General features: G+C 45.5%; 1 protein-coding gene across 1 annotated transcript in view; it reads right to left on the reverse strand.

The window, feature by feature from the left end:
- DRC9 (dynein regulatory complex subunit 9) overlaps nt 1–15,146 on the reverse strand; it is a 60,194-nt gene that overhangs the window by 41,882 nt on the left and 3,166 nt on the right. The window contains exons 3-6 of the mRNA XM_075340392.1: nt 7,487–7,734; nt 7,228–7,356; nt 2,454–2,535; nt 1,840–2,001 (exon numbers count right to left, since the gene is read on the reverse strand). Of these exons, the coding sequence (XP_075196507.1) occupies nt 1,840–2,001; nt 2,454–2,535; nt 7,228–7,356; nt 7,487–7,734 (621 nt within the window). The remainder of the gene's footprint in view (nt 1–1,839; nt 2,002–2,453; nt 2,536–7,227; nt 7,357–7,486; nt 7,735–15,146) is intronic.

The raw sequence follows: 15,146 nt of genomic DNA on the forward strand, positions 1-15,146 counted from the left end.
CAGCCAAGTTATTAACAAGAGGAAAACGCTTGTGTTTCCTGAAGTGCCACTAAAGTATTTTATTGTACTTTTGTGTATGAACCAGTGAGCATTGTCCAAGAAAAAGCTGGCTGAACAATGGTCAGCTCATTTCTTTTATCAACTTGGCGACTTTGGAAACATGTAGCCAAAAGAAGACACTCCATAAAACTGGAGATAAGAACAGCAAATTGTTTTATCATATAGATTCTTATGTTCAGAATTCTGAATGTTTTCTTGTCGCTTTTTCAGGTAGTTTTCGGAGCAGAATCTGCTTGATAAAACCATCAAGCGCACTTCATGTTGAATAGCATCAGTGCAGAAACGTCTGCTGTAGACCGTGCATGAACATTCCTTAAAAAGCAGAAATCTTTTAAAAATAAAAGTCAGACTGCTGTGTGACCAACTTTATCTACAATACATGTGAAAAAAAAAAACCAAAAAACGTAAAAACGCACTGAAAGTTTCTTTCCACTGGGGTGAAGAATAAAAAAATATAAGACCCAAAAGTTATTCTAAATAGTCGTCATTCCAGCACTCCCACATGATAGCAGGGGGCAATGAACTTCCAATGTCCAAAAGCGTGTCATTATTTTTTCCTGGATTCTGACTACATTTTTGGATGGAAATGCTGTGTATTTTTCATTTTTCTCAGAAATTTTGTTTGGTATGCTTTTACAGGATATACACTATAATGACTAAAGGCCAAATTAGATGGAGAATTCCGCTCTGTTAGGCCCGTTTCACACGTCAGTGAAAAACAGTGACGTTTTTCACTGGCGTGTAAAACACGCACATGTCCCTGCGTGTGCCGTGATTCACGGCACACGTGGGTTGTCTAAGTGCAATCCGGGCTCCGTTCTCCGTGGCCCGTGATTGCACTTAGAAATCAACTCACCTGTGCCCGCTCCCGCTGTCCATGGTGCTGAATCCTCCCGCGGTGCAGCATCCGGCTGGCAGTGACCCCTGCAGCAGCTGCTTCCGGGTCGGCTGTGTCGCGCATAATGAATATGCGCGACAGTAATCAGCCGGGTTAGAAGCAGCAGGCTGCACGGGCTGCAGAGGACATCGCTGGACGCCGGGTGAGTTAAAATGTTTATTATTTTAAATGCACGTTTTTTTCTGGCACGTGTTTCACGGACCACACCACTGCGTGGTCCGTGGGACATCAGTGATGCCAGAAAAAAATGGACATGTCTCCGTGCAGCAATCACGCACACGCGGGTACGCTGCACGGAGACACGTGCAGTGAAAAATCACTGATGTGTGAGCAGACCCATTCATTATAATGGGTCTGTGTATGTCAGTGATTCTGGTACGTTTAAAAAAAAGCACAAACGTACCAGAATCACTGACGTGTGAAAGGGGCCTTAATGAGCCATTATTAATAGGGATGATCGAATACCTCAAATATTCACCTTCGCGAATATTTGCCGAATAGGTCGCCGCTATTCGACTTCGCGAATATTCGATGCGCAATGTAAGTCTATGGGAAACCCGAATAACAACTATTCGGAACTATTCGGGCTTCCCATAGACTTATATTGTGCATCGAATATTCGCATAGCGGCGACCTATTCGTCAGATATTCGCGAAGCCGAATATTTGAGGTATTCGATCATCCCTAATTATTAACAATGGTCAAGTCAATCAGTGCCCAATCACAAATGCCGAAAAAAAACCGATCATTCTGTCCCCATTCAGCATCATGTCGAAATTGCTGATTTTTAAGCATCACCTGATGAATGAGTGTTTTACTGTAGTCGGGACAAGCATTTGATTACAGGCCTGTGTAAATGGAATTTTAGCTATTTCCTTCACCTGGAGCTCCATGAGCAGGTCGGACTCCGCTGTAGTGTACTTCTTTTGTGTCTGGGACACTTGAAGTTCGGTGTCCTTCTTCACATATTTGCCTTCCATGCTGGTTTTAGCTTTCATCTCCTGTAGTTGATCCTTTAGATGTGCAATCAGTTCAGTGCGGCTCTGAGAGGACATAAAATAATACTAATAGTTGCAAAAGCCACTTTTCATTTATATTTGTTCAGAAGACCTGAGATTCTAATAAACAAACCTTAGGGTGAATTCTGAACTGAACTACGCTCCGTTCATTAACTGTGAAGGTATAGGTGTATATACTCTAGTATGCAGGCTGTTATAATTGGGTCAGCAGAACCACTGCCAGACCATACATGACAGTCCGTACATTACAGTCCATACATTGATGTCTGAATTAGGCCATAGAAATGGGGATAGTGATATGATTATGAAGGTGCTGTAAAATTAATGGTGCTATATAAGTAGATTACTATTAAATTGTGTATTTATTATGGATATGTAAATCTGGACTGTTCTGATAGTTTGCGACTCATTTTGGTTTAATTATTTGATTGCTGAACTATAAAATAGGACATGCTCTATATAAACTTCCATTTTACCTGTAATTCCACTTTCTTCTCTTGTTTTACATCCTGTAACTGCTTTTGCAGCAATTTGATTTTTTTTCTGCCCTCCTGCTCTCTGTGGAAAAATTGTGGTGTTATACATACAGTTGGTAATACTGGCATATTAGTGTCACAGGTGTGTCACGGTTGAGAGACAACCCTGTGGTGTCCAGCTGCAGAAGGTTACTGCGTTTAGTTGCACAAATTGCTCCTTGATATTCTATCCATTCCTCTGTGGTGTGAATGGCGTTTTGTGTGCCTTCTCTGTTTAGGGTTTACTCTTTCCCATTTAGGACCCTGCGGAGATCTTTTTCTTTCAGCTGCTATCTGTCACGATTTTACTCCTGGCTCAGCTGCTGATGAGCCTTTGTTAGTTTCACATCTCTGATACAGGTGACATTAGGGGTTAATCCTTCCTGCCTCGTTATGGAGGTCAGGCCACTATATTATGGCACTGCATCTATGGAACTAGGCCAGTGATATTTCCGTCTCTGCTGCGTTCTGCTTGTGAGTGTGACCTGTTGTCCACCCTGCCCCCTACTGACCTCCATGTTCATCTGACCTGTTGTTGACCTCTGTTCTCTGTTCCCATCCTGTTAGTGTCTCCCCCGCTGTCTCCTTTCAGTTCCCTGCTCGTCTATCTCCCTGTTCGTTCCTCGTCTGCTTACCTTGATTCTGTCCTTGTCTTCCCATTCCGCCCCTGTCACGAACCACCGGGGGGGTCACCAATGTCACGATCGGGGGGTAACAAGCAGGAGTCACCCCTCCTTTATACCTCCCGACCGACAGACAGAGCACGTGACGCGCTCTCTAGCGCCCCTCTTATAGTCAGGCCAATTATGGAATTGCCCGAAAATAAGCAAGGAGGCCGCTATTCTCCTGTGCCGATGATTGAAGGGTTCCCGGTGAGAGCAGGGTATATATTCCTCCGCGGACGGAATATATAAGAACTTCCTCGCCTCTCACTGGCCGCCCCACAATGATCCTTGGCACAGACTCGCTGCCACCAACCGACTTACGGTAACTATTAGCCGAACACACAGACGTGGGGTTCAAGATCGAGATAACAGAACAGCCCAAGATTAAGTATATAATTTAATCGGCCTAGGCCACACTAGAAACTACTATATATACAATAGGGGATCTACAGAATATACATAGGTCAGAGTACAGTTACAAGCAAGATATGGATTACAAACAGGTATACAATTCCATCAGTTACCTTGTGCGTCTGGCCACAGGGGGGCGCTGTAGACCAGGTTTCTAGGATCTTTCCCACAGATGTTTCCTACACGTGACCCCCGGCGAAAGAACACTGGAAAATGGCCGAATTGGGGTTATCAACCTGGGCAAATCCAGGTCCCCTCCTACCTTCGTGACCTCACAGGGAAGCACTGCCACTCCCCCCGCTTTGAGTCAGAATTATCCAGAAAGGGGATATTGGCCATAACTTTGCCTGGGAGCGTCGTAGGCGGACGTCAATGCTCTCATTGTGACAGTTATGAATTTAGCTGCAAAACGAGAGGACTCATGACCTGTCTGCCAGTTCCCCACCGGCCGATATCACGTTTGGGGTATTTCCCAAGGTCCTACTCCCATAAAAAAGGTGTGTCAGCATTGTCTGCATGCGGAAACACCATTTTTATGGTTGCCATATTTATCGGAAATATGGCTCACGAGATATTAACCATATTTTACTGGAGTCGTTCTGTCTGGATACTTCCAAGCTTGCTAAGTAGATAGCAGCCCCTGCTACAGGGTCACGGCAGGGAGTCATCCTGTGTCCACTGTTCCCAGATCATCTAATCTCCATATCACAGGAGATGGCCATTGGATGTGTTGCTAGGATGTGACACCTTCCCAGATGTTGGGCATCTGAGAACAAGAAGGGAGGGGGCACTGCCATGGAGTGATGAGAGCGATTATGACTGGAAATCATAATTCCTCTTCATATCCCAGGATTTTCCTCACAGCCCCGCTTCTGAGTTCTGACTTCCCGGCAACCGACTCCTTGCTTCCACTTGACTATGTTTTGACTTTGCCCCTGTGTATTTACGAGACCTCATGTTGTGATCCGGCCTGCTGACGATTCTACTGCCATCTGGTGGGCTTGACTAGTATTACCTCTGCTAGGGAATACTCTGTTCATACGTTTTCTCCACTCAACCGCCCTCTAGTGGTTTTCCAGCTAACTACCTTCTCAGGTAGTTTCAGGAATCTTCTCTGTACCACATTACTGCGCTGTAATGCTTTAGGACATCATAGAGTACAGCGTGACACTATCATTATCCCTCACCCTCTGTGTCTTTATATACCCGCATTTCCCTTTGGTATATTGCTGGTGATAGAGTTAAGTTTTTATACAGTCCTTATTGCAAGCAGTCTGCTTGTAATCATCTGGAGAAATGTTGTATGTTGCCGATCCTCTCCCTAAGTCATCTTGGAGGGACATGGTTTGTTTGCTTTCCAATGTTTGTTTTCCCTGTGTGTTCTTTACGACTTTACTAGCGTTCAGCCCGTCTGTTCATTACCTAGGGCCCAGTTCAGAGTCAGCCTGGGCCAGGTATACTGCTCAGCGCACAGGTGCAGAACCTATCTAGGGGTGTCAGGGGAGCCAGGAGCCAGTGGAAGTTTTATCAGGGGTCACCATCACCCCCTCCCTAGGCACAGGGTTTCCCTCTTCTTCCCCCTCCCTTTTCGCCGTTCACTCGATATTTACCTAGCGTGACAATTAGGATTAGCGTGACACAGTTGGCAAAATTTACGAGATAAGTCAATTACATAATGTTATGTGTTTATATTCCATTCATATGTCATTTGTGTTTAGCATGCCATACTTGTCCACTGTCCTAGGTGTACCCATGTGCTATACCTATTCCATGGAGCACATTGTTTGGTCTAGGTCAGGGGTCTCAAACACGCGGCCCGCGGGCCACATGCGGCCCCTGAGGCTGTTTGTTGCGGCACGCAGACCCCGTGACAATCGCGGCTCTATGCTGAGGGTCGGCGCCGGCAGGAACTTTACTGCATTTGAATCCATCTGCGGTGCCGCGCAAGGAGCTGTCAGTTCTATCCCAGTTGCTGCTGCTGTCTGCCAATCAGATGCAAGGAGGTGACATCATACAGCGATGTCACTTCCTTGCATCTGATTGGCAGGCAGCAGCCATTGGTCCAGACACAGCTCCTCTGCACGGCACCACAAATAGATTCAAATGCAGTGAAGTTCCTGCCGGCGCCAACCCTCAGCATAGAGCCGCGATCGTCACAGGCCACAACAAGCAGGTAAGGTACATGCTCAAAATCAGGACCCGCTGCGTCCTGGACACAGCGGGTCCTGATCGGCGGGGCCGCAAGTCTCCTGCTTAGGAGACCACAGCTGCCAGTGCCTGCGATCAGGGGTTCGGGCCGCTGCGGTCTCTTCGCTGTGCTCTGCTTAGGGAGGACGCTTCCGACTCCGCAGCATAAATTCACATTCTGCGGCCTCTGGAAGCCGCACCACAGTTCCGTTTTCACTGCGAGCTGTACATGCACAGTGGGCATGGGGTTTTTAGAAATCCCATGCCCACTGTGCTTGTACTGTACATAGCAGGGTTTTGGACGTAGCTGAAGCATGCTGCATCCAAAACTCTGCAAGTACTGATCGTGGGCACGCAGGGAAGGGAGAAAAGGTGAGGAGATTTTGTTTTTTGTTTGCGTATTAATAAAGGATGGGCAGAATACTACAGAGCACAATACTACAAGGGTGGGCAGAATACTACAGGAATGGCCACAATACTACAGGGATGGGCAGAATACTACAGGGATGGGCAGAATACTACAGGGATGGCCACAATTCTACAGGGATGGCCACAATACTACAGGGATGGGATGAATGCTACAGGGATGGCCACAATACTACAAGGGTGGGCAGAATACTAGAGGGATGGGCAGAATACTAGAGGGATGGGCAGAATACTAGAGGGATGGCCACAATACTAGAGGGATGGCCACAATACTAGAGGGATGGCCACAATACTAGAGGGATGGCCACAATACTAGAGGGATGGCCAGACTACTACAGGGATGGCCACAATACTACAGGGATGGGCTAAATACTACGGGGATGGCCACAATACTACGGGAATGGGCAGAATACTACAGAGCACAATACTACAAGGATGAGCACAATACTACAAGGATGGGCACGATACGACAAGGATGGGCACAATATTACTGGGCACAATACTACAAGGATGCGCACAATACTACAAGGATTGGAACAATATTACTGGGCACAAGGATGGGCACTATACTACTGGGCACATATTACAAGGATGGGCAGAATACTACTGGGCACAATACCACAAGGATGAGCACCTTACTACAGGGCACACAGATGGGGACATTACTACAAGATGTTGGCTAAGATTACTATATGATGCTGCTAATTGTAAAACAATTACAAGAAGGTGATTAAAATGTAAAAAAAAATAAATCCTAAAGCATGACTTTTTTTTTTACATTAAAAATGCTTTTCTGTATATAAACTTAACAAAGAAAAGTGCATGTTTGTTATAATAAACAAGCGAGAAATGTTTAAAAAAGTGATCCAAGATGTATAGAAACAAAACATGGATTCATTAAAAATGTTCACTTTGTCCTGCAAATAATGCGGCCCCCCTCAATTTTTTTTTTCAATATGCGGTCCATACACCCAGCTGAGTTTGAGACCCCTGGTCTAGGTGGTCTATCTCCAGTGCCACATTGCAAAGCTTACACCAAGTGTCACCTTTCTATTATATTGTACAGGTCTTCCTTTTTCTCCTTCTCAATTGCTACAGCACGTTCCAGACTCTGAAATGATCCATAGGTTTCCAATTCCATTAACATATCTGCAATTATCTCTGCTGCAAATTGTCTATAAGACAAGGAATAAAGTTGTAACAAAACATGTCTGCATTAATGTTACGGGTGGTAAAATTAACAAAAATAATGCAGTTAATTATCTTGAAGTGGTAACAGTAAAACATAGAGAATCAGACCTTTACCTGTCCGCCTGGACTTTCCTTAGGTTATCAGAACTTAAAGGGCTTTGTCTTACAGCCTTTGTGAATTGCACAGTGCTCATTTTCAGCTTATCGCTAGTTTCGTGCACCTGCTCCTTTACATCCTGCAGCTTGCTTAGTATGGGAGGTGGTGATAACTGGATTTCTGCACGTGTCCCTATCAGGTCTTCAAAATTTCCCTCCATTTGTCTCTGAGACTTCAAAATTTTACCAAGTTCACTTCCGACAATCTAAAATGAGAAATACAATTGATAATGCTGTGACTATTCCATAGCATTAGGATAGGTGCACACAATCAGGGCCCCCTGAACATGATGGGTTCTGACCTGTGGGGCCGCGAGTCTCAACAGGAGGCCACAGCTACTCGTCCCCATGATTCTGGCTCGGCAGTTGTGGTCTCTTGCGGTGTTCTCCATGCGGCGAACACTCGTGTCGCCACAGCAAAAAACTGATATGCTTGTGTCTCAGAGAGCCGCACCGCATGTCAGTTAATGCTGTGGGCAGTATACACACAGTGGCACGGGATTTGTAGAAATCCATCCACTGTGCTTGTACTGTACATCGCAGCGTATTGGACGCAGCTGAAACATGCTACATCCAAAACGCTGTGATCTCTAATCATGGGCACGCAGTCTTAGGCTGGTTTCAGACATCCGTGTTTCAGGTACGTGTGACATCCATTTTTAACACGGATGCCACACGTACCCATGTTATTATTTGTTGTTACTCACACGGTCGTATTTTCATACAGACTGTGTGACCTCTCATGACCCCGCACGCACACACGCAGGCATGTCCATTTTTTTCTCCGGCAGCACGGTTGTCACACAGATCGCACACTGATGTGATCCGTGTGACATCAGTGTGACACGTACTGGACAAAACACGGGTCTTTTTAATAAATATATTTTCTATATTTACCTCTCTCCAGCGATGCTGTCTCCGGCTCTGCTGCCTCCCGCTCCTTATCGCCGCTCATTATACTCAGTGCCCTGTGGAGCTGGAAGCAGGGACAGCGCTGGGGCTTCAGTGCCGGGGACCGCATCGCTGGGTGAGTGTGAGTGTGAGTGTGTGTGTGTGTGTGGTGAGAACCTGGAAGCTGGAACATCACGGGGACTCATCACAGTTCCGAATGAACTCTGATGAACCCGTGAAGCTGTAGTGCGGGTGTCTCGGGGGTCATCAGGATGTCATCAGAGTTCATTGGGAACTTCGATGGCCTCCTGGATGTCACTGTGTTTGCAGAACACTAACCTGTCCCCGCGATGCTGTCCTCAGTGGTGATGTATCCAGTGCGATCCCTGCGCTGCTCCGGCTTCCAGGTCCTGAGTGTGGTTAATAATCGATGAATATAATGAGCGGCAGTCAGGAGCGGGAGGCAGCAGAGCCGGAGACAGCAGGTAAATATGGAAAATCTTTTTATTTCACAGACACGTGTTTTCTCCAGTACCTGTCACACGTATGCAAACACGGATGTCATCCGTGCGCCACATGTATGACACATGTATGACACATGTATGACACACGTGTGACCATAACCATGCGTGTGACTGGTACCTGATTTAACACGGACGTCTGAAACCGGCCTTAGGCTGAGTCTGAGTTTCCACAATTAGTATTTAGAGTGTTTTTGATGCTGCAGATTTTTTTCACCAATTAGATAATTCAAGTAGGTTTTCCACTACTATTTGACCCCCTTTCATAGGTGCTAATTCTTCCTAACAATCACTTTTTAAAATACTTTAATTACCTGCACTGCTTCTATAGGCGCATCTCTGTGTGGGTCACATAACCCTTTGACCGGCAAACCAGAATCAGGCAAAATGATAAGAAGACGCCACTGATGGGAATGAAGGTGCCTTTCAATGAATGACTGGAGTCTGAGCATGTATACTCAAATTGTCCTCCTCTGCACATATCCTGATCATAGACAGGGTCTATGCAGAGGAAGACAGTGAAGTAAGCGATCAGAGTATACCTTGCTCAGACTCCTGTCGATCATTGAAAGGCACCTAGACCTCCATTGATGACGTCCTCTTGTCATTTCGCCTGATTCTGGTGCACAGATCATAAGTAACAGAGCAGCAAGAGTAGAGGCTACCGGACAATAAAGGGTTATGTGACTCACATAAAGATTCGCTGGTAGAAGCAGTGTAGGTAATAAAAGTATGTTAAAAAAGTGATTATTAGGAAGAATTAGCACTTATGAAATAAGCTCAAATAGTCATTGAAAACCCTCTTAAGATTGTTTATTAGTGATTTTTATCTACGTGCATTTTGATGTTAGATTTTTTAGGCTGTGCTTTTTGTCTCTTTTTGGTCATGTTTTTACCTCTACAGGATAGGGGATTTTTTTGTTTTTGGGTTTCATCTTTTCCTCCCCTTATTGCAAGAGCCATAACTTTTTTTTATTTTTCAGTTGATTTAGCCGGCTGCTGGCTTAGTATTTGCAGGAGGAATTGTACTTTTCTTTTTAACAACAATTATTCAATAAAACAACATAATATAAAATTTCTTCACAGCAATAACCAAATATAAGATCAAAGCTAAGAAAGAATGATAGAAGAATAGAGAAAGAGAAAACCGGAAAGAAGGGTGGGGGGATTAATCAGACTAAAGGCCGCTTTACAAGCTACGATTTATCTGACGATCTCTTAAACGATGTGACAGGCCCAGATCGTTGTTACGATTTGCCGAGATCGCTCATAGGTCGTTTATTTGCGGTCACACGCAACGATCTCACAAACGACGCAACAGCGATCAGCGATATATTGTTTGACCAAGGCGGTTGTTTGGATGTTGTTCATCGTTGGCAGGGTGTCAAACGTAGCAATATGTCTGCTGCGATCCAAACGACGAACAATATTTTGAAACTGAACGACGTGTCAACGATCAACGATTTTCAACCTATTTGCGATTGTTCGGAGTCACGCGTAGGTGTCACACGCAACGACGTCGCTAACGATGCCGGATGTGCGTCACGGAAACCGTGACCCAGACGACATATAGTCAGATAAATTGTAGCGTGTAACGCCGCCTTAAGAATCCTATGTTTAATGATCCTCGATATAGGACCGAAATTTGGGAGATCTTGATTTAGGCCAATAAAACCCAGTTTTATAAAAAACGGCCATAAGAGTTATTAATTGTAACTGTCACTTCCTCCATCAATATAATTTATTAAAGAGAACCTGAGGGAGATAGTCAGAGCAGAATTTCCAGAGCAGGAGGATGGACGCACAAGCCGTCACATTTATGTGCCTCAGTATAGAATGCCTGTATATTTTTAGCGGAATGTCGCAGTGATGGAGAAGACCAAGAGCAGGAGTCAGGTCAAGCACAAAATTTGTGTTCCTTCTTATCACTAATTGTGCTTTGTCCCAAAAAAGAGAGATTAGCTTGTATGACCAAACAAATGTGTAGTAAGTCGCTCATTGCCGCATCTCCAACACATGAGATTGAGGTCAGGAAAAATATATTGTTAGTGAGTCACGACTGTATACCATAGAGATAACAACTTATAAATGGTCTCCTGAAAACATGAACAGATGGAAGAGAATTTGCCTCCATTGATCTTTCGATAGAGAGACTGAAGTCCCCCCTCCCATTGTATCTGAAATCAGACGACAGAAAGGTCTGGAGGGTCAATTAGGAAAGAGTATGAAAAGACAAAGTGTGCCTCAGAGGTCCTGCATTAGAGTAAGCTATCTTGTAATCGTTTTATCATTATTCTAGAAGGATCTGAGAGTGACTGGAAAAAATGTCACTACTGATCTATTCTTCAGATGTCCAGAGTAGATGGAGAAGAGATATCAAAGAGATGATCCTTTGAAGGCCAGAGGTGTCCTGCTCCAAAATGACAAATTGTGAAGCAACCCCAGTTCATCCTGGATCAGAAGACACTGTTATCAAGACGGGGGAAAAGGGAAAGTGGATTACCCAAATTGGGAAACAAGGAGTATTGCGGTATAATATGGAAATGCACTACAACATTCAAGGGTAGCCCCATTGCCTGTCTCTGCATATATCGGATGTCATCATTACAGTCTGATGTTTCACACGCACCCATAGACTCATATGGGTGCACATGAGCTGAGACATGCTGCCAATCGCAGCATGCTGTAAATTTTTCCTCAGTCTGATTAGAGCTTTGGAAAAACTCGCAGATTTGACCTACAACATTGACTAATATTGGTCCTAGTGCAATCCAAGACTTTCGATTTATCGGCTAATGTGAGTGAGCCTTTACTGCAAGAGGACATGTGATTTCAAAATCGCAATGCCTTTCAGGTTTACATTGTGATCAAAGAAACAGACTGGGCATGAAAATTCTCTAAATCCCAGCCATTTTGCTGAAATTGTAAGGGTATGTGCACATTTTGTTTTTTGTTGCAGAAAAGTCTGCTGCTAATTCTCAGAGCGTTAGCATGAAAAACGCTGCATAAAATACACATATTTTTGCCTAGTCTCTGCTAGCATTGTTCATGCATTTTTTTATGTTCATTTGAATGGTTGAAAGAATTAATGAAAGAATTGATATGTTGCAGATTGAAAAAAAAACACTGTAAAGGTAAATGTACAAGGAAAAATAAGCAGCAGGCAGTGGCGTAACAACCACGGTCGCAGGGGTCGCCTGCCCCAGCACCTGTTTCATCTGGATGTGCATCTAGCTGAAATACACCGCAGCACAGGGTCCTGTCGGGTTCCTGCACTGCAATGTGCTGACCTCCAATTAAGGCTGTGAATATTCACTGCTTCCCACGACCATAATCCTGGGCATGAGGAACAGAGAATATGCCGGCACAGCTGATAGCGCTGTAAGTGGGCGCGCATGATACTGACGTCATGCACTACGCCACTTACAATGCTGGTCAGTTGCCAGCAGGCCAGCGCTGGAGGAGGACGACGGGGGAGCGGCGGGAAAGTGAGTGTAATCGTTTTTTGTTTTGTTTTTTTTAAATACCAGGATGGGGACATGATGTGGCCCTATATACCAGGATGGGGACATGGTGTGGCGCTGTACACCAGGATAGGGACATAATGTGGTGCTATATATCAGGATGGGGACATGGTGTGGCGCTATATACCAGGATGGGGACATGATGTGGCCCTATATACCAGGATGGGGACATTATGTGGAGCTATATACCAGGATGGGGACATGGTGTGGCGCTATATACCAGGATGGGGACATGATGTGGCCCTATATACCAGGATGGGGACATTATGTGGAGCTATATACCAGGATGGGGACATGATGTGGCGCAATATACCAGCATGGGGACATGATGTGGCCCTATATACTAGGATGGGGACATGATGTGGTGCCATATACCAGGATAGGGACATGATGTGGCGCTATATAATAGGATGGGGACATGATGAGGAAGCTATATACCAGGATGGGGACATGATGTGGCCCTATATACCAGGTTGGGGACATGATGTGGCGCTGTACACCAGGATGGGGACATGATGTGGTGCTATATACCAGGATAGGGACATGATGTGGCGCTATATACCAGGATGGGGACATGATGTGGCCCTATATACCAGGATGGACACATGATGTGGCGCTATATACCAGGATGGGGACATGATGTGGCGCTATATAATAGGATGGGGACATGACGAGGAAGCTATATACCAGGATGGGGACATGATGTGGCCCTATATACCAGGTTGGGGACATGATGTGGCGCTGTACACCAGGATGGGGACATGATGTGGCGCTATATACCAGGATGGGGACATGATGTGGCCCTATATACCAGGATGGAGACATGATGTGGCGCTATATACCAGGATGAGGACATGATGTGGCGCTATATACCAGCATGGGGACATGATGTGGCCCTATATACCAGGATGGGGACATGATGTGGCGCTATATAATAGGATGGGGACATGATGAGGAAGCTATATACCAGGATGGGGACATTATTTGGCGCTATATAATAGGATGGGGACATGATGAAGAAGCTATATACCAGGATGAGGACATTATGTGACGCTATACACCAGGATGGGAACATAAAGAAGCTATATACCAAGATGGGGACATATATCAAGATGGTGCTATATACCAGGATGTGGCCAAGATGAGTACATATGCTAAGTTGGGGCTATATACTAGGTTGGGACATGATGAGGCCATATAAACCAGAATGGGGACATGATGAAGATATAGATCTCAGGATGGGGATATGATGGGGTCATATATACCAAAATGGGGCTATATATACCAGGATTGGGACATATGCCAGGATGGGGCAATATATACCAGGATGGGGACACGATGGAGTAATATATACCATGATGGGGATATACAGAAGACTGTGTCCATGATAGGGGCATATATACAAGAATGGGCCATGATGGGGACATATATACCAGGCTGGAGCCATGATAGGGACATATACCAGCATATAGTCATGATGAGGTCATACACCAGGATGGGGGACATATTTACCAGGAAGTGGCCCAGGAATGGGGGGAGATTACTACAGGAGAGGAGGGTTATTATTACACAATTAAGAGGATGGGGGGGCAACTCGTATGTCTTGACAGGATTTCAAATGCTACAGTGGCCCAAATTGGGGGGGCCCATCAGATGTGCATCTGAGCCCATCGGACTCTAGTTACGCCACTGGCAGCAGGCATGCAACATGTGAACAAGCCCTAAGATGCTGCGTTTTTTCACAGTCAAAATACAGCGTACCAAAAACTCATCATGGTAACTTAACCTTAAAGGGAACCTATCAGCAGAAATTTCGCAATAAACCTAAAAGATTCCCCTCTGCAGCTCCTGGGCTGCATTCTAGAAAGGTTCCTGTTGCTATTGTGCCCCCTTTGAGACCTAAATAAATGCTTTATAAATTCTTACCTTTTTGTATGCAAATGTTTTTTATGGTCACGGGGGCGGGCTGTCTTGCGTCCGTTTGTCGACCTCCTGCCGCTGTACGCCGCACCCCATTGCTCATTTACATACACGAAGACGCCCTCCTCATGTAACTGTCCTCCCGAGGTCTCGCGCATGCCCAGTGCCATTCTCGCGGGACAGAGCACTGTGTAAAGCGTGACCGCTAGTGAGGTGGTTGCGCAGGCGCGAGCGAGATTATAGGGCGGTGCTGTGATTGTCAACAGCAGCGTCATCCAAGTACCCGCCCATAATCTCTTGCCCGCGGTAATAGGTAACGTGGGTTCATATGGCCAGCGCTTGCGCATAATAACAGTGCAGGCAGAGGGAAAAGCGCGGGCACGAGATTATGGGCGGGTACTTGGATGGTGGGGGCTGCATCCAGAGCGCATGAAATCGGCTTTTTTTCTGCAGAAACACTGCATTCATTATGCAGTGTTTCTGCAGCGATTTGACGCGCACATGTGCTGTCAAATCCCTGCAGAAATTTCTGCAGGGACACGACGCAAGTGCGCATCCAGCCTTAGAAACCCAGGTAGTGGTGAATGCTGGGCACAAAGCCGAGCCCGCGGCTTCGAATGTTGACTCAATGTGTCTGTTGTTAGGATCTTTAAGGTATGCTCTGTCAGAGAGCAGGAAAATAGTGTTGGTGGATAACCAAGATACCAGGAGATCCACGGCAGGAGATTCGGTATAATTCTTGAGAAAAAAAAAAGAAAGGAA

This window comes from Anomaloglossus baeobatrachus, chromosome 3 (assembly GCF_048569485.1).
Source record: "Anomaloglossus baeobatrachus isolate aAnoBae1 chromosome 3, aAnoBae1.hap1, whole genome shotgun sequence".
Taxonomy (NCBI): domain Eukaryota; kingdom Metazoa; phylum Chordata; class Amphibia; order Anura; family Aromobatidae; genus Anomaloglossus; species Anomaloglossus baeobatrachus.